The 24,250-nt window shown below is 41.1% G+C and overlaps 1 protein-coding gene across 2 annotated transcripts in view; it reads left to right on the top strand.

Moving 5' to 3' along the window:
* EFNA5 (ephrin A5) overlaps positions 1-23,107 on the top strand; it is a 397,946-nt gene extending 374,839 nt beyond the window's left edge. The window contains exons 3-5 of one of the 2 annotated variants that reach the window (XM_060235626.1): positions 7,792-7,857; positions 8,255-8,335; positions 22,715-23,107. In XM_060235626.1, the coding sequence (XP_060091609.1) occupies positions 7,792-7,857; positions 8,255-8,335; positions 22,715-22,836 (269 nt within the window). In that variant the 3' untranslated portion in view covers positions 22,837-23,107. The remainder of the gene's footprint in view (positions 1-7,791; positions 7,858-8,254; positions 8,336-22,714) is intronic. The other variant, XM_060235627.1, reaches the window with a different exon arrangement.
* The last annotated feature ends 1,143 nt before the right edge of the window (positions 23,108-24,250 follow it).

Genomic DNA, 24,250 nt, shown 5'->3' on the forward strand with positions numbered 1-24,250 from the left:
TTCTCTTTATCTACACCTCTGACTTCAGCTTTCCATCGCCTTCCACCTCCCTGTAACCTCTACATAGGAAAGGGAGTCTTTCTCCTCAGTGTGTGTGGGGGACAACAAAGAGTCTTACATCAATCCCCCCTTTGATCTGCACCACAGTCCTGCAGGGTAGGTGAGGCTGGAAGTATGTGACTGGTTTGATATTGCCCTTTCAGCTTCCACAGCAAGCGCCTGAATCTGGCACACCCACTCTAAAGCCCTAATTCCTAAACCCTGCTCAAAATCCACCACAGAATCTCCAGGGATTTTCCACCAACCTGGATCTGACAGCCCTAGTCAGGACTGACCCCAGTGAGTTCTCCTTCAGAGGCCTTTAGTGATACCTTTCAGAACAGCACTTGCTCTGATAAAGTTGACTTCAATCTCTCTGTTTCCTGCTTTACCTCCCTAACTGTCTCTCTCTGTATCTGAAATCCACAGAAAAAAATCTGGCTTACTGCGACAGGACATCATTTTTTCCCCTGTCACTGGGTGTTTGCTTCCCAGAGGAGGATAAGGAGGAGTCCTCAGCCAATCAAGGGAGTTTTCAGCCAATTGAGAGAAAGCCTTCCCTCCTCCTCTCTCCCTCAGCCAATCATGGGAAGGCCTTCTCTATGGCTTTCTGTCCTCCTCTGTCCCACAGCCAAACAAGGGAAGGCTTTCTTTCTCCTCTACAAAGCAGTGCAACAGGCAGCTTAGCCAGTGGGAGAGCAGAGAGAGGCAGCAACTGCCAGAACTAAGGTTGGTTGCCTTTTACTGTCAGAATCAGTTTGGCTGGCTAGCAACAGCCACTCGGGTGGGAGAGAGGAGTGGAGTCAACCAGTGAGTTCTCCCTCAAAGGCCAAAATAGGACTTGAAAGAGCCTCCCCCACTTGCTTCTACTTAGAGAACCCCACTTGGTTGCTTTTTATTGAGAGAAGCAAGGCTAGTTGCCTAGCAGTTTCCCCAGAGTGCCAGTCCTTGTCTATCCTGGGGCCAGCAATAAGTAGGGGAGAGCAGAGTCAGCCAATGCAACGCAAGTGCAGTTTATTGATGGTTTGACCGGCCAAAAATTGATGCACCACAGTCCCACCCAGTCCCAACCAATGAGGGAGCTTGGATTTGCCAGGACGAAAGGGGGATTATATATAAAAGATGTCATCAATGTTATACTCTGCACCCCGTGTTATGTCCAAAAATGTTAAATTCAGTGGTAGTCAAGCTGATCTCTGGGTCTAGTATAGTCCATTTTCATGAGATGCATATAAAAAAAGCTGTGTAAATTATTATGATGACAATATACATATTTTGGTAACTATCATGAATTTTCAAATACAGTAAATCCTAGTCAACTGGTATGATATTTATGCATGTAGCTTGTGCATATTTGTGATACTTTCTTTAAAGTGTTTAAATTCCTGCTCAAAGACAGAGGGTTAAGAACATAAGAACATAAGAACATAAGAGAAGCCATGTTGGATCAGGCCAACGGCCCATCAAGTCCAACACTCTGTGTCACACAGTGGCAAAAAATGTTATATACACACATACACTGTGGCTAATAGCCACTGATGGACCTGTGCTCCATACACTGTGGCTAATAGCCACTGATGGACCTGTGCTCCATATTTTTATCTAAACCCCTCTTGAAGGTGGCTATACTTGTGGCCGCCACCACCTCCTGTGGCAGTGAATTCCACATGTTAATCACCCTTTGGGTGAAGAAGTACTTCCTTTTATCCGTCTTAACCTGTCTGCTCAGCAATTTCATCGAATGCCCACGAGTTCTTGTATTGTGAGAAAGGGAGAAAAGTACTTCTTTCTCTACTTTCTCCATTCCATGCATTATCTTGTAAACCTCTATCATGTCACCCCGCAGTCGACGTTTCTCCAAGCTAAAGAGTCCCAAGCGTTTCAACCTTTCTTCATAGGGAAAGTGCTCCAGCCCTTTAATCATTCTAGTTGCCCTTCTCTGCACCTTCTCTAAAGCTATAATATCCTTTTTGAGGTGCGGCGACCAGAACTGCACACAGTACTCCAAATGAGACCGCACCATCGATTTATACAGGGGCATTATGATACTGGCTGATTTGTTTTCAATTCCCTTCCTAATAATTCCCAGCATGGAATTGGCCTTTTTTATTGCAAACGCACACTGTCTTGACACTTTCAGTGAGTTATCTATCATGACCCCAAGATCTCTCTCTTGATCAGTCTCTGCCAGTTCACACCCCATCAACTTGTATTTGTAGCTGGGATTCTTAGCCCCAATGTGCATTACTTTGCACTTGGCCACATTGAACCGCATCTGCCACGTTGACGCCCACTCACCCAGCCTCAACAGATCCCTTTGGAGTTCCTCACAATCCTCTCTGGTTCTCACCACCCTGAACAATTTAGTGTCATCCGCAAACTTGGCCACTTCACTGCTCACTCCGAACTCTAAATCATTTATGAACAAGTTAAAAAGCATGGGACCCAGTACCGAGCCCTGCGGCACCCCACTGCTTACCGTCCTCCACTGCGAAGACTGCCCATTTATACTCACTCTCTGCTTCCTATTACTCAGCCAGTTTTTGATCCACAAGAGGACCTGTCCTTTTACTCCATGATTCTCAAGCTTTCTAAGGAGCCTTTGATGAGGAACTTTATCAAAAGCTTTCTGGAAGTCAAGGTAAACAACATCTATCGGGTCTCCTTTGTCCACATGTTTGTTCACCCCCTCAAAGAAATGCAACAGGTTAGTGAGGCAAGATCTTCCCTTGCAGAACCCATGCTGAGTATTCCTCAATAACCCGTGTTCATCAATGTGCCTACTCATTCTGTCCTTGATAATGGTTTCTACCAACTTTCCCGGTATTGAAGTCAGACTGACTGGCCTGTAGTTTCCCGGATCTCCTCTGGAACCTTTTTTAAAGATGGGGGTGACATTTGCTACCTTCCAGTCCTCAGGAACGGAGGCAGATTTCAATGAAAGATTACAGATTTTTGTTAGAAGATCCACAAGTTCAACTTTGAGTTCCTTCAGAACTCTCGGATGTATGCCATCCGGACCCGGTGACTTATTAGTTTTTAATTTGTCTATCAGTTGTAGGACCTCCTCATTTGTCACCTCAATCTGACTCAGGTCTTTCAACACCCCTTCCAAAATTAGTGGTTCTGGGGCGGGCAAAAAGTTCTCGTCTTCTACAGTGAAGACGGAGGCAAAAAATTCATTTAGCTTTTCAGCCATTTCCCTATCCTCCTTCAGTAATCCTTTTACCCCATGGTCATCCAAGGGCCCCACTGCCTCCCTGGCTGGTTTCCTACTTCTAATATATTTGAAGAAAGTTTTATTGTTGGTCTTTATGTTTTTTGCAATATGCTCCTCATAGTCCCTTTTTGCCTGCCTGATCACAGTCTTGCATTTGATTTGCCACAGCCTGTGTTCCCTTTTACTAATCTCACTTGGACTGGTTTTCCACCGCTTAAAGGAGTCCTTCTTACCTTTTACAGCTTCCATTACTTTGTTTGTTAACCACGCAGGCCTTTTCTTATGCCTGTTTGTGCCTTTCCTAACTTGTGGTATGTATTTTATCTGAGCTTCTAGGATTATAGTTTTAAATAGCGTCCAAGCTTTCTCAAGGGTTTTGACCGTATGTACCTTTCCTTTCAGTTTCTTCCTCACATGCCTCCTCATCTCAGTGTATTTACCCCTTTTAAAGTTAAACGTGGTTGTGGTGGTCTTTTTGGACAACTCCCTATTTATACAAACGGTGAAATCAATAACATTATGGTCACTGCTCCCAAGCGGCGCAATCACTTTTACATCTCTCACCAAGTCTTGGGCATTACTTAGGACCAAATCCAGGATCGCCCCACCCCTGGTAGGTTCTGAGACCATCTGCTCCATAGCACAGTCATTGAGAGCATCAAGAAACTCAATCTCTTTCTCTCGACCAGAACACATATTGACCCAATCAATCTGCGGGTAGTTAAAATCACCTATTACAACACAGTTTTTACGTTTAGCCGCTATCTTTAAGCCTTCCATCATATTATAATCGTCCTCTCTCTTTTGATTTGGTGGGCGATAACAAACTCCCATAGTTAAATTTCCTTTTGGGCCCTCTATTTCAACCCAAAGCATTTCTAAAAGTGAATCTAATTCTCTGATCTCAGCCTTACTGGACCGTATATCCTCTCTGACATACAGAGCCACCCCACCTCCAACCCTTCCCTCCCTATCCTTCCGATATAGCTTATATCCAGGAATCACCGTGTCCCACTGATTCTCCTCATTCCACCAAGTTTCTGAAATTCCCACAATGTCTATGTTTTCTCCCAGCACCAAACATTCCAATTCACCAATTTTACTTTGAACACTTCTAGCATTTGCATACAAACATCTATAATTTCCCAGGCGAGCTAGGCCCGCCACCTTCCTCCTGCCGCCTCGAGACACTGGCAGACAGTCCATATTGTTTGTCACCTTCACAGTGGACAACTCCGGTCCGTTACCCGGTAGAAAAATAGCAGCTAACCCTTCATCTCTTTGAGACGAGTCCTCCCGAACCAGAGACATTTCATCTCCTGTCGGCTTTCCCCCAAGATTTAGTTTAAAAACTGCTCTGCCACCTTTTTGATTTTAAGCGCCAGCAGCCTGGTTCCATCCGGGGACAAGTGGAGACCGTCTCTTTTGTACAGCTCCCGCTTGTTCCAGAAAGCATCCCAGTGCCTAACAAACTTAAACCCTTCCTCCTTACACCATCGTCTCATCCACACATTGAGACTTCTAATTTGTGCCTGTCTCTCCTGCCCTGCACGTGGAACAGGTAGCACTTCCGAGAAGGCTACCTTGGAGGTCCTGGCCTTAAGTCTCCCGCCTAGCAGCCTAAATTTTTCCTCCAGGACCTCACGACTGCATTTCCCCACATCGTTGGTGCCAACATGCACCACGACCACAGGCTCCTCCCCAGCACTGTCTATCAGTCTATCTACTACACGCGTAATGTCCGCTACCTTCGCACCAGGCAGGCAAGTCACCATACGGTCAGTACGCGGTTTCGCCACCCGGCTGTCTACTTGCCTAATGATCGAATCACCAACTACCAATACCCCCCCTCTCCCCCTGCTCAGGGATGGTTCCTTGGCACGAAAGGATTCCCGCTCACCGACCGAAGAAGAGGTCCCTTCTGAGGGCGCATTCCCCTTATCCTCAGCATGGTGCCCTGTTCCCTCTCGACCCTCACGCTCTCTGGCAGCAACGGGGCTGCTACGTTCAGAGCGGGGCTCATCTAATATGCCCCCGAGAGTCTTCCCCAAGTGCCTAACTGACCGTCTCTGCTTCTCCAGGGCAGTCACCTCGGCCTCAAGGGTACGAACTCGTTCCCTGAGGACCAGGAGCTCCTTGCATCGAGCACACACCCAAGACTTCTGTCCTTTGGGCAGATAGTCATACATGTGACACTCAGTGCAAAACACTGGAAAGCCCCCAACCCCCTGCTGGCATTCTATCTTCATTGTATATATATATATATTAAAATATACAGTCCTCTTTAAATGCTGTTTAAGTGGCTCCCCTTCTGGCGGGTCAACTTACCTAAACTTACCTTATTGGGAACTTACCTTATTTGGACAACAAGGAAGCCAGGGATCTGGGTTCCTGCTCCTTAGAGAGCCCCTAGGCGAAGAGCCACAGGCCAAGAGCCCTTCGGCTCGCGCCTTTGGCAAGGCGCAGCTTAAAATGCAAAGAGGTGGAGCAGGGCACTCCTCAGCAATCACTCTCAATCAGCAGCAATCACTCTCAATCTCTTTCACCCTTAAGGCAGTCAACCAAACAAGGAGCAGTCAACCAAACAAAGAGCAGTTCCCCAGCTATCACACCTTAGAATTTTAGGCAGCCCCACAAACCTTAGAATGTAGTCCTTCAAAACTCAGAAATTCTCAGCAATTTCTCCAGCTGTCTCAGCTATCAGAGCTGCTCTGCTCTGCTCCTCCCAGACCTCTGTGAGGGTTTTTTTCCTGCCAAGTTGATTTGGTCCCTAAATCGAAATCTGATACTTTTACCCACTGACTACGGACCAAACTAGATGGATGTCTGAAAATCTGTAATTGATGGCCAAGTATTGGTAAATGGCAGGGGAGACAAAGGAGAATAACCTTTCTCCGCCATGCTCACCATTTTCTGTATCTCAAATGGCCATTGAAACTGTTACTTAACCAACTGGAGACAATATATGTTACTGGTATTTTGCTAGTGCTTTTCCCCAGTGGGGCAAACAGCAGCTCTGAGGAGGTTTTTTGTTTGTTTGTTTGTTTGTTTGTTTGAAGTTGAAGGGAAAAAATGAAATAGAAAATTTGGCCCCTGATTCCCCTACAGCAGGGGTGTCAAATGTTTGGCCCGCAGACCAGAACTGACCTGCCCAGGGCTTTAATCAAGCTCCCTCACCGTTTCAAGCTCTGAGGCTGCCAAAGTTCCTAGCTCTTTCAGTTCCCTGCCTTTTCTGCCTTCTCTTTGCAGGCTACAGCAGGAAGCAAAGCTTCATGGAATGGATTTTCCATTAAGGTCTCTGTGTCCAGTTGGATAGGACCCAGAGACCTTAATGGAAAATCCATTCCATGTTTCCCTTCCAAATTTCTCTGTACTGCAATGTAAAAAAGCAGTAGACAAGTGCACATTTAAGACCAATTAAGTTTTATTTAGAATGTAAGCTTTCGTATGCTCTTAAGCAGACTTCATCAGACAAAATGGGAATGGCAAGCAGCAATTCTTAATATAAGTGGGCAGTGTGGAATCATGATTATATGAAGAACTGCTGCTTCCCATTCCCATTTTGTCTGATGAATTCTGCTTAAAGGTGCACTTCTACTGCTTTGTTCTATTGCTTCAGACCAACACGGCTGCCTACTGGGATCTGTGCAGCAATGTGTTTCAGTGGAGTGGAGACAGTTCCACTTTCAGTGTTCCTTTATAGACAACTGAAGCTCATGTTTCCTGTAGTTGTGTCCTTGCAAATAAAAGGTTGATGCTTTGAGCCAGCTTGTCTCTGCTCAATGGACCTGACCTAGTGAATACTCTAATCTGGGAACCCACAGTCAAAGGGCAATATTACAATGGAGAGCCAATGACAATCTGAGTAGACCCGGAGGGGGGGAGGTGGAGAGAGAAGCTTGCAGTGCCATTTCATTTTTTTCCTAGGCTCAGAGCATTTCATAATTTTAGTTTCTGCTATGATCTTTGTGCTTTTTCTTGATGTTTTATTTTAAAAATTGCAATGCCCAATCCCACTATACCTCCACCTTTCCATTTTAAACAAAATATTGCAAAAGTTTTAAACATGTTTCTCTTTTAAGTTAAAAAATAATATCTTTAATTGTCTTTGTCTTTGTCCTTTATAAAGTTTGTATCTCCACTACCTCACATTACATTTTATGATACACATGGCCTGGTCCCACAAAGTCCCATTTGTGTCAGATCTGCCCCCCTAACAAATGAGCTCAACACCCCTGCTGTACCTAATTACAAGACTGTACAAACTGATCAGGATTCTGTTTTGTAGTCTAAGAGCAAGATTGTTATAGGTGAATTGCACACAGCAGTTGTTAACTTGAACAGTTGTTGCACCAGTGTTTCCACATTTTATTTCTTTTAAAAATATAGTGTTATCTTGAAATTCATATGCTATTGCAAATATCCCTGCTTTAATTAATTTTCTTTTATATATGTTACTTTCGAGAAAGAAAAATATTATGCCCAAAGAACCAAATGTTAATACATGTTTCTTCTTTCTTTCTTTCTGACAGCATCTGCAATACCTGATAATGGGAGAAAGTCCTGTCTAAAACTGAAAGTCTTTGTACGACCTGCAAGTAAGTTCCGTAGATCTAGCTTTAGAGGTAGCTTTTATAGCGCATGCTTCATTTGGTTCAATAAACAGCAGAAAAAACTTCTTTTTTACTCTTAAAACTTGTGTGGTATCTGTTCTTTATAACGGCATTTTTCCACCATATCTTTTTAAAATCATTTTTCACAAAGCTTTTTTCTTATTTGTTTTAAGTACATAGCAGTTGCTAACTTGTTGTTTCTTAGACAGTTGTACAAAAAGACAATTTTCCTGGCATTTGAAAAAGTGCCACAGGCTAAGATATAATATAACATATTATAAACCAGATAGAACAAAAAACAAAGCAAAACAAAAAAAGGAAAATGGGGAATTTAAGGGTGTCTAACTAACATATTTGGCTGTTATCTCTATTTTTGTTATAGACAACTGTATGAAAACTATAGGTGTTCATGATCGTGTTTTCGATGTTAACGACAAAGTAGAAAATTCATTAGAACCAGCAGGTTAGTATGCTTAGAGAATCTCTGTTAACAAATGCCTCTATCCCTCTGGTGCTTCTGCTTCTCTTCCCCTCTTCCTCTCTGCATGGTTTGCTTGATAAAATGACTCTGCTTTTGTTCATTTCTTGCAGTGCTAATATTGCTTATGGTATATCTTATTTACTAGTGCTAGTATTCTTAGTAATGAATGGAAGACAAAGTAAGCTTTTTCTCCCATGACAAATGATTTACTTAAACATGACATCCCAGTTTTAAAAATCAAGTGATTCTTGTATCAGCCGCCCTGAGCCTGCCTAGGCGGGGAGGGCGGGGTATAAATAAAAAGTTTATTTATTATTTATTTTATATTTATCCCCATTTCTATCCCCATTTTTGGACCATGATATTAATATAGAGTGTAAATGTTTGAGAGAAAATGTGTAGATATATAATGAAGTACTGTTCCTTCACATATTTACTGTATCTTTGTAGAAAGTATTTAAGCTAGTGCATAGTCCGCACTTTACACATAACACAACAGATAATGTAGTGTTTTTCTAAAGAAAAAAATTGCCCCGTTGCCCAGTATCTTACTTAATATAGTCAAGGTGCACCTTTCTAAAAAAAAAATAAATCATTTTTAGTCATAATTCTGGATCAGGTATCTTAAGTTCATATCTGTAGAATTAAATCATTGCAAGTTTTAAAATTGGAATGTGCTTATTACCATGTATTTATCTGACCCTCTGGACAGTAAAACTAATATCCTGAGTGAAAGACTGTTTTGCAGTATTCATGCAGGTTCTCCAGGTAACTCTCCAGATATATCTTAATAAGCATGTTACTTTTCAGACTGAGCTTAGTGAAAATGGTTGCATGTTCAAGCACATACATATACACAAAGCACATGTGTATACATCTACAGAATGCCTTACGTTAGATGTTTATATAAATATGTATACATATTTGGAAGTGCTGCAGTGTTGAGAAATGGTCATACCAAATGAAACTTTTATATCTCACTAGTTTTGGTAGGACTTAATTAAACAGATGTTTCTCTCTTCTGCATTTGAAATCAATAGGCCTTAATGTACAAAACTTTGGCTGGGTAACACAAATAAAATACATGTATATATAGATGTTGCATGTGTGCATGAAGTCATATATGCACACTGTTGCCTGTTTACAGGCAGCCATGTTTTCCAAACAATCTTTGTTTTTTTTGCAAGCAAATCTCTAATAAGCTTTGAGAGGTTTTTTTGTTGTTTATTTCAGAGTATACTTGTGTCTGATGTGAACTAGGATTTTTTCCCAGTTCTATTTTTATAGTGAAGTAATTAATGGATTTTTAAAAGCAAAAGTGTCTGCATATCTCTGTGGACATTTACTTAAGCTGTAAGCATTCCCCAGTAAATAGCATACAGATTTATAGGTCTTTGATCATATTTATTCAAAGTTATATGATTGAAAATGACTCCTGCAAACTTGGAAATAGCCTTTTTTCATTGAAGGTTTTCTCTCATTGTAATGTTCTGACTTCATCCTGTAGTTGCTTGTCAGTGTAAAAAAAAAGGTTTTTTCCCTGTAGATCTGAAGAGACTCATTTTAACAAAGGAATTAATGAAGGACCAGAATGTTTTGAAGGGTACCTGTATCTTCTGTACATTACTGTTTGTGATTTGCTGCTATGGGAAATGTAAATGTAACATACATTGTTAACTTCACTTAAAAGATGATAAATGGGCCAGGTGATTACTAATCCCCCTGGGCCCCAAGCATTTCTTGATTACATATGAAATCCCCCCTACATTGTCTGTTTTCTTTAGACTTGGCATATGGTTCCATCTTAAGCATCACTTGTTAATAAGCCCCATGGTGAAAACTGGTGCTGATATAAACTATATAATCATTGTTAAGGACAGTTGGCAAGGGTAGAAAGAATTCATACACAAAAATGGAGAAGATTACTTCTACACTAGCCCTAAGGCCACTGTGTTACAATGAATTGTGCAGACAGCTATCTAGTGGCACCTATTTATAGAATGCCAGTATTACAGCATAGAATATTAGAAAATACCAGTCTTAATAGAGAAGAAAGCAGTCCAAAGAGTCATCCCATCGAGTAATAACACACAGAGAAACCATAATCCAGTACAGAGTTCAGTACCCTTGACTCTGTGTAGTATTGAGGCCACAGAGACAGCCACATAAATGGATTAAAGTGCCTGTTGCAGAAGAAATGCTTGAAAGAAAAGAAAGAAAAGAAATTTCTGTAGCATCTACTAACTGTGACACTTTGCTTAATTAGTTTTATGCTACGTAAGAGTTTTGTAATATTAAACCCATTCCTTTCATCTAGTGAATTTAAATTCTTCTCTGGATGTTGTTTTAAATATCATGGAAACTATCAACCTATTCCCTCTCTTTCCCACATACTGTTTTTGTTTACAATAATCACACAGTAAATTCTGTAGCTGTCCTTATTAAGACTTCTGGTTTATAATCAGGGTCTTATAATATAATGTTTAATCCATCTTGAAGGAGTAGCAACCACAACCAGTAAAGGAAAACTGTTGTCCAGTACTTAGTCAAGGCCACAGTTCTATAAAGATGTAGAGTAGCTGTAATTCCTGCTATTGTAGATATTGAAGTAACCCTTTTGTAAAAATCATCATAAACATTTAAAATTTTGTACATCTCATTTAGAAAAGAAAAGGAGAAAAACAACATCCTTTCCTTTGAGGTGAGGTGCTATGTTATGTCAGAACACATTCCAATATTCATTGTATTACATTGCATTCACTATTCCAATATACTATTCCAAAAAACGAAATACACTCAAATATATTCGATGTTTAGCTCTCCTTATTGAGAATATATACGTAAGAATATATGTGAATAAGTTTAGCACAGGCTACCTGGCAAGAAGGATCTCAATGTCCTTGACAACCATGACAATGAAATTGCTGACCTTGAGCCAGACATCCTGGAGTGTGAAGTCAAATGGGCCTTAGAAAGCATTACTAACAACGAAGCGAGTGAAGATGACGATATCCCAATTGAGCTATTCAAAGTCCTAAAAGATGATGCTGTTAGTGATGCACACATTATGTAAACAAATCTGGAAAACGCAACAGTGCCACAGGATTGGAAAAGATCAGTTTATATTCCAATCCCAAAGAAGGGTAATGCCAAGGAATGTTCAAACTATCGCACCATTGCACTCATTTCACATGCCAGCAAGGTCATGTTAAAGATCCTACAAGCTAGGCTTCAGCAGTATATAGTTCAGGAACTACCAGAAGTTCAAGCTGAGTTTCAGAGAGGTCGAGGAACTAGAGATCAAATTGCCAACATTTGCTGGATTATGGAGAAAGCACAGGAGTATCAGAAAAACATCTATTTCTGTTTCATTGACTATGCTAAAGCCTTTGATTGTGTGGATCACAACAAACTGTGGCAAGTCCTTAAAGAGATGGGAGTACCAGACCACCTCACATGTCTCCTGAGAAACCTGTATAAGGGTCAAGAAGCAACTGTCAGAACGGGATATGGAACAACTGATTGGTTTAGACTAGGAAAAGGAGTTCGACAAGGATGTATATTGTCACCCTGCTTATTTAATTTATATGCAGAATACATCATGCAGAATGCTGGCCTGGATGAAGCTATCACTGCCCTGCACCCCTTAAGGCGACTTATGGCGACCCCAGCCCCTCTAGCAGCTTTTGTTTCTTCCTCACTGGTTTTACCTCAAGACTACTGAGTAAAAGGGGGTGGGTATAATAAGGATTTCTAGTCTCTTCGGGGTTTTCTTTTATTTTCAGATAGACTGATAACTATGTATGTCAGGGACCACTGCTGATTTGCTGCTGATTCCAAATACTCAGGCACCAGATTTTTATTTACATACAGTCTCCAGCTGGGAGGAAGGGATGTATTTACATAGGCTATTTTGTATCTTGGATGAATAACAGTTGCTAAACAGTTCAGGCTTTACAATACAGAGGTTCACTGAGGTATCTCAGGGTCCACAGTTCTTATTTTCTTCACTCTCCAAACTCTAATTAGGTTGGCCTCTTGGGCTTTACGTGTCTGGTCTCTTGAGTCGACTGGTGTGTCTGCTCCCAGCCCTCCTGACTCCCTCAGACCCACATCTCTCCCTCAGCGACCTTCTTAATTCTTAAGAGTAGTGTAAATATTTCTGTGACCACTCAGGTCTTTCACTGTGACACTCGATTGTCACTCTCAGCCACCTGGCTGTCTCCACAGAACTAACAGCGAGCTTCACTTTACCAGAAGTCTCTTCATAGCTCTCTGTATCAGCTCTCTCTTCAGCTCTCCTGCTGGCCATCACTGCTCACTTCCACTGTCTCCCTCTGACAGTTCATGACAGTTGACTCTACAGCCATTATCTGTCACTCACTCATCCTGAGAGTTCCGAGCACTCCGGCCTCCACCCTCAGATCACATGACTCAGACTCCCTGAGTCCTTAGCTTTTCTATTAACCCTTCCAATTCCATCACAGAAGCATAAACCGGAATTAAGATTTCCGAGAAAAACATCAACAACCTCAGATATGCAGATGACACCACTCTAATGGCAGAAAGTGAGGAGGACCTAAAGAACCTCTTGTTGAGGGTGAAAGAGGAGAGCACAAAAGTAGGCTTGAAACTCACATCAAAAAAACTAAGATCATGGCATCCGGCCCCATCACACCTTGGTAAATAGAAGGGGATACAAGGAAATAGTCACAGACTTCACATTTCTGGGATCCAAGATCACTGCAGATGGTGACTGTAGCCATGAAATTAAAATATGTTCCTTGGGAGGGCAGCTATGGCGAACCTGGGCAGTATAATAAAAAGCAGAGACAGCACCCTGCCAACAAAAGTCCGTATAGTCAAAGCGATGGTATTCCCAGTAGTAATGTATGGCTGTGAGAGCTGGACCATAAGGAAGGCCGAACGCAGAAGAATAGATGCTTTTGAGATGTGGTGCTGAAGAAGACTCTTGAGAGTCCCTTGGACTGCAAGAAGATCAAATCAGTCAATTCTAAAGGAAATCAACCCTGATTGTTCCCTGGAAGGTCAGATGCTGAAGTTGATGCTCAAATACTTTGGTCATTAAATGAGAAGGGAGCACTCACTGGAGAAGAGCCTGATGCTGGGAAAGACAGAAGGCAAAAGAAGAAGGGGGTGGCAAAAGATAAGATGGGTGGACAGTGTTACTGATGTAACAAATACAAATCTGAGCAGACTTCGGAAGATGGTGGAAGACAGCAGGGCCTGGCATGACTTTGTCCATGGAGTCACAAAGAGTCGAATTCGACTGTGTGACTGAACAACAACGAACCTGACATTACATTTTATTACACACATGGCCCAGTCCGATAAGGTCTCATTTATGTCACATCTGTTCCTCATAACAAATGAGTTCAACATCCCTGAACTACACCATCTCAGACTCATTTACTTGCTCATCTTCTAACGTTGTATATACCATTAAATGCCAACAGTGCCCTTCAGTTCTGTACCTAGGGTAAACAGGACAAACCCTATGCCAAAGGATAAATGGACACAAATTTAACATCAGGAATCACAAGACTGAGAAACCTGTAGTAGAACACTTTGCATTCCAGGACATTCAGTGAGTGACCTCAAAGTAGCTGTTTCTTTGCAAAGGAACTTCAAGAACAGACTGGAAAGGGAAATTGCTGAACTACAGGTTATTACAAAACTTGGAACAACCTCCTCCCCCGTGCATGGACTTAATAGAGATATTTGTGTTTTATCTCATTAATATGCTAAACTGATTCTGTCCTTACATATGTTTTCTCATCAGAAGGGCTAAACATCTTCTATATTTTAGTGTTATTTATTTTCTGGAATAGAATATTGCAGTAGTGAATGTAAGGTAACGCAATGAATATTGGACTGTGTTCTTCTGACATAACACAACACCCCACTTCAAAAGAACGGGTGCTGTCAGCTTGAGAAGAGGCAAATGGAGTATAACAGAAAAGTCTCAATTACTCTTAATGATTAAGAAAGATACTTTTGCACATTAGTCTCTTACTTTGACATATTAGTGCACTGTGTTTGCCATAATTAAATCCAAACATATTGTAACCAATAAACTTAGCTTGTTATTACTGTTTTGTCTTTGCATATGTCAAAATATCTTCATTAAGTTATATGCTAACTTGCTGTTCACCTATATAGAGGTATCTGCCTATAAATATGAAACATTAACTGCCATTTCTATGTATCTGAAGAAGTGTGCCTGCACACAAAAGCTCACACCTTGATTAAACTTTTGTTGGTCTGAAATGTGCCACTGGACTCAAACTTTGCTCTACTGCTTCATACCAACACAGCTGCCCACTTGGATCTGTTTACAGGTATTCTCTCAGTAAAAACACATTAAGGCCGATACTAGGGATTCTTTTGCAAGAGGGATTTTCATGGTACCCATGGAGTCAATCTTTTCAAATAACTTCTATGGCAGGGCAGTCCTACAAAAAGATATTCAACCAGCTTTGAAGTTCAGGCTACATCCATACAGCAAGTACTCTGTTTTGCATTTTTCGCTGCTGAAATTGTGGAGGATTTGCATAGGCAATAGAGGAGTTTTCAGCACACTTACTTTTGGCTTCTGTAATTTCCCCTGTCCCCCGCCCCCGCATCACACACACCTCCAAGGGCTCTTGAGGACTCTTTTCTTAATCAATAATTGCAGTAGGAAGTATATTTTAAAAATTATCAAAGTTCTCCAGTGGCATGGTAGAAAAATGGCAATAATACCAATATTATTTGAAAATTCACACTGCCTCTTTTAACAACAGAACAGTTTCACAGTATTACTTAAGAAAATACCATTTGCTAATAAGTTACACATTTCTAACAGCTTACTATTAACATTCTGCAGGGATCATTTGGTTGCATGCTGCCTTAAATGTGTAATAATATGCATGTCTTTGTACTACATCTATGTTTTCTATGTTTTCCTGTTTTCTCTTACAAAGGATATGGGATGGAGACAAGTCAAAGTCACTCACAGCGCACAGTGGCCAGTACATTATACATTCTTCAGTACATAATTCTATGTAACTTTTGCTTCCAAACATTTCTTTTTTAAAACAGAAGAACATCCGAGCAGCAGAAAAAAATAATGCTTCACAAAGAAAATACCTTGTATTTAAATTCCCACAATTCTCACTATGAACTTAAATTGTACAAGGGCTCACAGTAGCTGTGGTTAGAATAACTGTAATATATACCAAACAGTGCCTTTATATTTATGTAGCTGCCAAAACATACTACAACAGATTTTAATTACTAGTTGACATGCATGCATTCTGCTAGTGTTACTGGCAGCCATAGGCCAGATTCCAAACAGCAGCTTTTTGGCAGTAGTTTTTTTTTTTCCTTCTTCCCTCTTCTCCCATTCTTTTTGACTAGTAGTTTTCTACTTTGGAATGTCCCCTCAATTACATTTATTTTAGATGTTTTACCTTAAACTTCCACAAGCTCTAAGTAACAAGATAGAATTAAATTTGATCACAAAAATAAATAACATTAATTAAACACCTGCACTGTAAAACAGTATTAAATACAGCAGCATTGCTTCCATACAGTTTTCAAAAGAAAAAACACAAAATTTTGTCGCTCATGCACATTATCACAGTGGTTATCACTGGCATGAGATTTGCTGTTTGGGAAACCAAGCCTAAATTGATCTAGTTACACAATTCTTCATAGCTATAGAAATTTCCGTTGGCCCAAATAATCTATCAAACATTGCAGGTTCCTATTCTGATTTCAAACAAGGTAATTATATATATAAATTTTCTCTCCTATGTCATTAAAGAAAGGATGGACAACCTGGTTGTTTTTTTACAACTCCTAAATTCTGGAGCATGAACACATTATGTATTCTCACAATACAAGAACTCGTGGGCATTCAATGAAATTGCTGAGCATACAGGTTAAAACGGATAAAAGGAAGTACTTCTTCACCCAAAGGGTGATTAACATGTGGAATTCACTGCCACAGGAGGTGGTGGCGGCCACAAGTATAGCCACCTTCAAGAAGGGTTTAGATAAAAATATGGAGCACAGGTCCATCAGTGGCTATTAGCCACAGTGTATGTGTGTATATAAAATTTTTTGCCACTGTGTGACACAGAGTGTTGGACTTGATGGGCCGTTGGCCTGATCCAACATGGCTTCTCTTATGTTCTTATGTCATCACTTCCATTCCTTTCAATGAGTAAATACTTGGACATGCAGCAAGGGTCTCAGAGGAATCACACTGGCCTGAAACAGAGCTTCTGGACCCTGTCCAGTATAAACATGTGGAGGATGCTCCCAAAGATACAGAGAAGAAGACAGCATATTGTTGTTCATTCAGGATGAGCTTTACAAATGGCATTGACATTTTTACAGTGCTTTCTATATGAACTGAACAATCTAAAAATTACACAGACATGCTAAGTTCACTTGTGCAGTAGCATTTGTTGAAAGTTGGCATTCTTTTGAATCTAGTACAGGATAATCTAATTGACCTGAATATATACCTCTTCTCCATTTTTAAGGCTTTTAAAATCTACAGACTTTATATGCATAAAGGCATATTTCTTTCATTCTTTTTGGTTTAAGGTCTAATCCAAAGAAGAGTTCTGGTGAACTTGGCAGCTTGCTCACTACTTCGTGATGTTTAACTTGTCCTAGTGAAGTACCCTTAATTGGTTTTGGACTTTCCCCCCTAATAGAATAAAATAGCTACATGTAATTTATGACTCAACCTATGAATTCCATTTACCTAGTGCACTTTAGATAAAATCCAGAAATTATTTCTTTTTTCCTAGCCTAAACCCATTGAATTAAAAAAAAAAATGCATTTCTTTCCTAAATAGTTGGTGAACCCATTTAAACTTACTTATTAGTATAGTCATCTTTTAAAATATTCTACCTCCAAAGGAAGGCAAGTTGAGATAGTACAGAAATATATATAACAAGTGGGAACCTGCAAAGAGATTGGGGGTGAAGCTTTGCGAAGGTGAGATTTGGGGAGGTTTTAGGGATGGAGTCTGGTGAAGGTGGGCTTTGTGTGTAATGCCATAAAGTCCACCCTCAAAAGCAGCTATGTGCTCCAGAAGAACTGATCACTTGGAGAACAGTTGTCATTCTGGATGATCTCCAGTCCCTCCTGGAGGTGGGGATCCCTAATGCACATGGAGGAAATGGCTGCTTTATAGGGTAGAGCCTATGGCATTGTACCCCTCTGAGGTTCCACCACTCTTCAAACTCCATCCTCCCTACTTTCTACCCTCCAAATCCCTAAGAATTTCCTAACCTGGAATTGGCAATCCTATCTCCTTCCCACTTCCTTTTCCCTGCCTCATTCTCTCCTCAGCTATTCACCAACCTTTTATCTGCCTCCCATCATCCGCTGCAGCGTCATTTACATACCACCTTTCTTCACTGGGAACCAAAGCAGCTGATATTCCCTTCTCCCTCTTTCATCCACACAACAATCCTGTGAAGTAGGTTAGGCTGGAAGTATGTGACTGACCCATAATCATCCAGTGAACTTCCACAGCAAGATGAGGATTTGAACCTCAGTCTCCCAGACCCTATTCCGAAGTTCTAACACCTACACCACACAGACCGATTTCACACTCACTTTACACCGCTCTTACATTCGCCTTCTTAGCACAGCTTCCTTCCGATTTCACACTGTCTGCCCCAGGGCTGCAGCAAGTGTCAGCGTTTTCATACAGCAAACAAAAAACACTAAAAAACCAGTTTCTCTTTGCTGCACAAAAATGCTGACACTTGCTGCAGCCCCAGGTAGGCTTCCCAATCCCCAGGTCCCAGAGGGGGATCCCCCGGTTTTACAGGCTTTCCCCCTCCCCCAGCCAGCTGGCTGGCAGGAGAAGCCCCACCCCCACAGCCATCATGCACCTCCATGAACGATTCCCACAGGGAATGATGGGGAATTGAGCAGCGGGTATCGGGGGCTCTGGGGGGGGGCTGTTTTTTGAGATAGAGGCACCAAATTTTCAGTAGAGCATCTAGTGCCTCTCCCCAAAATACCCCCCAAGTTTCAAAAAGATTGGACCAGGGGGTCCAATTCTATGAGCCCCCAAAGAAGGTGCCCCTATCCTTCATTATTTCCTATGGAAGGAAGGCATTTAAAAAGATGTGCAGTCCCTTTAAATGTGATGGCCAGAACTCCCTTGAAGTTCAATTATGCTTGTCACACCCTTGCTCTTGGCTCCGCCCCAATGTCTCCTGGCTCCACCCCCAAAGTCCCCAGATATTTCTTACATTGGACTTGGCAACCCTAGCCCCAGGGCAGATAGTGTGAAATCGGAAGTAAGCTACGCTGAGAAGACGAACATGAGAGCGGCATAAGGTGAGTGTGAAATTGGTTACAGTCTTTCATAGGGTGGCTGCTATTGGACAGTGGCAAGCAGCCAGGCCTAGTTGAATCATGCAAGTTGGGTTGTTTCAAGTCACCCTGAGACTGCTTTCGGGCCTGGAGATATCTCAGAATTACAACTGAACTCCAGACACCACAGACCTGGAGAAAACAGCTGCTTTGGAGGATGGACTTTATTGCATAAAGCCAGCTGAGGCTTCTTCGTCCCTAAACACTGCCTTCCTCGGACTCCACCACAAAATCTACAGGTGTTTCCCAACATGGAACTGGCAACTCTAGTCAGGCCTGGCCCTAGGGTTGCCAATCTCCAGGTGGGGGATACAACAACCAAACAGAGAATCGCAGAAATGGAGAGAGGAAAGGTACAAAGACCTCCACGAAAACCAGCCTCAGAAATAAAATTAATAGTAACTTACAATAGAGGTGTATTTATACAAAAAGGTGAATTCAATCACATTTGAGGTGGTAAAACACTAGAGTCTGTCCATACCCAAAGTACTAAGCACGCAACGATGCTGAAATTCTCAATATGAGGGTCCGGGCTGTGTTGACAAAGTCGATTCTAAAACAGAGTCCAGTGCTCCAGTCTTTCTTTTTTAGAAGAAAGGTGGAATGATGTAATGCAGCAAGGCATGAAAACGCAACAGGGTTGCACATAAATCCCTGTTTTCAATAGAGAGCAAAGCTTCAGAATTCTTACCAATCAATTCAAATTGATTCAATAGAGAGCAGGCTTCAGAATTCTTAGCCATCAATTCGAATTGATGGCTAAGAATTCTGAAGCATTGCTCTCTATTGAAAATTGTATAATGGCATTCTAAAGCTTGTGGAAGCTCTGGGTGAAACGGATTTACACGCAACCCTGTCGCGTTTTCGTGCCTTGCTGCATTACATCATTCCACACTTCTTCTGAAAAAGAAATACTGGAGCACTGGACTCCATTTTAGAATCGACTTTGTCAACACAGCATCGTTGTGTGCTTAGTACTTTGGGTATTTGCAGACTCTAGTGTTTTGACACCTCAAATGTGATTGAATTCACCTTTTTGTATAAAACACTTCTATTGTTGTAAGTTTCTACTAATTTTGTTTATTTCTGAGGCTGGTCTTTGTACCTTTCCTCCAATCCCCAGGTGGGGCTAGGGATCCCCCAGTTTGGAGACCCTCCCCCCACTTCAGAGTCATCAGAAAACGGGGGTGGGGAGTGAAATGTTGCTGGGTACTCCATTATTCCCTATGGAGACCGATTTCCATACGGTATAATGGAGAATTGATCTATGGGTATCTGGGACCCGGGAGGGGGCTGTTTTTTGAAGTAGAGACACCAAATTTGCAGCATAGCATCTGGTGCCTCTCCTCAAAACACCAAGTTTCAAAAAAAGATTGGACTAGGGGACCCAATTCCAGGAACCCCCAAAGAAGGTGCTTCTCTTCCAACGGAGGGAAGGCATTTAAAAGGTGTGTGGTCCCTTTAAATTTGATGGCCAGAACTCCCTTGAAAGTTGAATTATGCTTGTCACAACTTTGTTCCTAGTTCCACCCCCAATGTCTCCTGCCTTCACCCCCAGAGTCTCCTGGCTCCACTCCCCCCCCCCCCGAAATTTCTTGAATTGGACTTGGCAACCCTATTTGGCCCTCATGAGTCCTCCCTCAAAGCCCAGAAACAAGCCTGGAAAGGGCCCTGCCCTCACCCACTGACTTCTACTATAAAAACCAAGCCTGGAATACTGTTGTTGGCTAGCAACAGCCACTGATGGAATCCATTGCTTAAAGCTAAAGGCACTCCATTTATCATTTGGATTTTTTTTTTAAATCCCTGCAATGTTTTGGTGTGTTTTTTTTTTTAAAGATCTCATGTTTGTAGAAACATATGTCATGCCCATTCACAACTACAGTCACAAGTTTTAAGTATCCTCAGTTTTGTCCAACTGATATAAATATAGAAATATAATCAAGAATATAATTTAGAATGGAGTTAAAGTACAATACATTTGAATGGAAACCAGCTACATTTAATATAGTCTGGTTTCTGAGAAAGGAAACTGAAAAATTTTCCAGATAGCATGGCACTAAGATTGGAGAGGGTAGAGGGCTCGATGTCCCCAGATAGGTGTTTCTGTGGTCTTGCCAAGGAAGGAGGGAAAAGCAAAGCCTGTGAGTGATGTGTGTCTGCATTTATGAAATCCTGAAACATTGGTCTTTTTCACCTGAAAGATGGGCTTAGCTGTTTATATAATTCCCTGCAATCCTGTGACCATTTGCTTTGCAATCTGAGTATTATTATTATTATTATTATTATTATCATCATCATCATCATCATTATTATTACACTTATATGCTGCTTCTCACCGCCTGGAGATACAAACAAACACTGTGATACACTGGCTAACATATTTAGTAAAACTTTTATCATGAATACTTTTATCAAGAATCTTACAAATCGTTTGTCACATTATGAAGAAGTACAACTCTACAATATTCCAAAGAAAAGTCCATCTCAGTGAGCACCCAGATATAGGCTCATTTTGTCAAAATCTTCCTCAGGAGTATTCCTATGGACTTCAAAGTAATATGCCTCTTGTACAATATATGAACATATGAAGCTGCCTTATACTGAATACCCTTGGTCCATCACAGTCATTATTGTCTACTCAGACTGGCAGCGGCTCTCCAGGGTCTCAAGCTGAGGTTTTTCACACCTATTTGCCTGGATCCTTTTTTGGAGATGCCAGGGATTGAACCTGGGACCTTCTGCTTACCAAGCAGATGCTCTACCACTGAGCCACCATCCCTCCCCAATTTAGTATTTGTGTTGGGAGCAAGCCAATCCTAAACTTCTTTTCTAAACAGATGTAAAAGCTTCTGGATTTGGCTGGCAAAATGCTCTCTGCAGCTTCTTCATTTCCTTAAAAATTTACATCCTTTCAGTGCCACTTACGTGTTTAAATTCATATGGAACAAGCCAGTCCTGAACCTATCCAGATGCAAAAGCCTTCTGAATTTAAGTAGCAAAATTCTCTTTTGCTGGCAAAACGCTCTCTCTCTCTCTCTCTTTTATCACTTAAGTGTTTAATGTAAGAGCAAGCCCATTCTGAAACTCTTCTTTAATAGATGCAAAAGCCTTCTGAATATTGCTGCCAAAATGCTCTGCAAAAAATGCTCTCTGGCAAAAGCAGTCTCAAGACAGCTAACAGCTAAATTATTAACATTAAAATGTCAATTAAAAATGTAATACAAATAAAAGTAAAAGGCAACCCACATAAACAGACCCAACTAATGAAAAGCTAAAAGGAAGAGCTCTGCTTTGCAGTCCTGCAGAATTTAGATAAGTTTCACAGGGCCTGCATACTGAGTAGATTTTGATGGACCAGTGGTCTGATTCAGTATATGGCAGCTACATGTATTCACATGACTTCCCTTGAGCATTCTTCAGTGTTTGTGTGAACTCCAGTACTTCTGTGCTATCATATAGTTTTTAGAGACTAGTGGGGCTGACATAGCAAGGCCATCTCTAAATACCAAGGCAGTCTTCTCTCTTTAGAAGCCTTCCAGTGTAACGTCTGGACTTGTGGGAATATTATGTTAATTGTGTGAGGCACCAATGGACACTGGAAATATTTTCAATCATTATACAAGAAGCTTGGACAGAGAGAGACTTAGAAAGCATTCTAGGATTTGTGACCATGCTCAACCAACATTTCATTTCATCTATTGATATTCATCTATTTCATCTATTGATATTCATGGGAGTTCCTTAGTTCAGGAAAGTATGCAAAACATGGGTGACGTTTTAATGAATAAATGACCTATAACAGTTCTCAAATTCTACAATGACATAAGATCTATTTTCTATGGTTTTACAAAAGGTGCTGAAATGTGTTTATGGCATAATCTTGAGTCGTCATCAAGGATGCAAAACTTCATTGGAATATATGTTTTCTGTTTGAACAGATGATACTGTACATGAGTCAGCTGAGCCATCCCGTGGTGAGAATGCAGCACAGACACCAAGGATATCAAGTCGGCTTTTGGCAACCCTACTGTTCCTTCTGTCAATGCTTTTGACGTTATAGCACATATTCTAGTAACCTGTCACAGACAACATCAGGGTCTTGGAACATCAAAGATCCACTTAACTGTTCATCCCAAGAAAGAGACTTGATATTGGTTTTGCAGCTGTTCATTTGTTTCCTTCTTCCCATCCCCACCACTTTTCCTATCTGCAGCCTGCACTATGAACAATACCTGAAGAGGAACAGTTAATCCTCTTCCCACTACCAAACTTTCATATGGCTTTCCCTCTTCCCTTCTAAAATAAAAAGGACTCCAAATGAAAATGCCAAATTTCAATATTGACACTAGTGATTCTTACTTTCCTCTGCAGTCTCTTAAGATACCACCTCCGTTAGCTCACTGTATTGTCTATATGTGGACAAGGAAAAATAGTGGCAGATGTAGTCAGTTGGAGAATGAGGAAGTTGTGTGGAAAACCAAGAGGAGTTTTGACTCTCCAATACAATATTTATGGCTCCTCATTCAGATCATCATACAAGGCACTGTGTCATCATGTCAGGACTGGAGGGGAAATATTAAGTATAGATAAAGTGTAACAACATTTTCTCCAGAAAGTTTTCAGTGAACAAGTTTCAAAGAGGGAAGAGACACTGTTTTGTATGCAACTGCCTTGAAAAATATTTTTGACAGTAGAACTTGTGCTCTACAACAGAAGCCCTGTCTTTAGGGAGAAATTAAAAAGTGACTACTGAGGAATGCTAGTATACAAGCAAGACCAAATTTAGGGAGCTACACTGGGGTGTGAGTGCCTCTTTTATCTGTCTAAATGAATTGTGCACACCAGATTATTTTTTCTTTTGAAACTGATCATCATGGTGCTACAATATTTTTTTCCTTACATGCAGAGAGGCATTTCCCCGCTTTTTTCTTTCATGTGAGAATAAAGTGACCTTCTCCAGGGCTGACTCACTAGCCAAAAGCCTTGAATACTGCTCTGGGTGATGATATATGCTAAGATGATGGCAGCACTGAACAGAACAAACCTAGACAAAGACACTTAATCCCCTGTGATTTTTCTCCTTTGAAAGTTTGGCAAATGTTGGAATAAAATGCATTTGGAAAGGGGACATAGAAGGTGTGGTGTGAAAAGAAAAGGGAGAGGAGAAAATGTTGAACTCTGGAGTGAAAATTCAGGCATTGGTTTTATATTTCTTTTCATTTCCAACACAAATGAAAAGTAGAAGCAATGTCTTTGTCAGCAGGAAACAAACTAGATGGACTCCCAAAGACCTTTAAATATTTTTTTAAAAATCCACTAGAATAGAAAATGCATTATTTAGATATACCTTATGCTGAAAGTATATATGCTTGTCCTATTTAAATATATGAAACATCTGACAGTTAAAAATTACAGGGTGCTAATCTACTGGGTGGAAATCGGGTTTAAGCATCAGAGCATAACTGATATATCAT

This window comes from Heteronotia binoei, chromosome 4 (genome assembly GCF_032191835.1).
Source record: "Heteronotia binoei isolate CCM8104 ecotype False Entrance Well chromosome 4, APGP_CSIRO_Hbin_v1, whole genome shotgun sequence".
Taxonomy (NCBI): domain Eukaryota; kingdom Metazoa; phylum Chordata; class Lepidosauria; order Squamata; family Gekkonidae; genus Heteronotia; species Heteronotia binoei.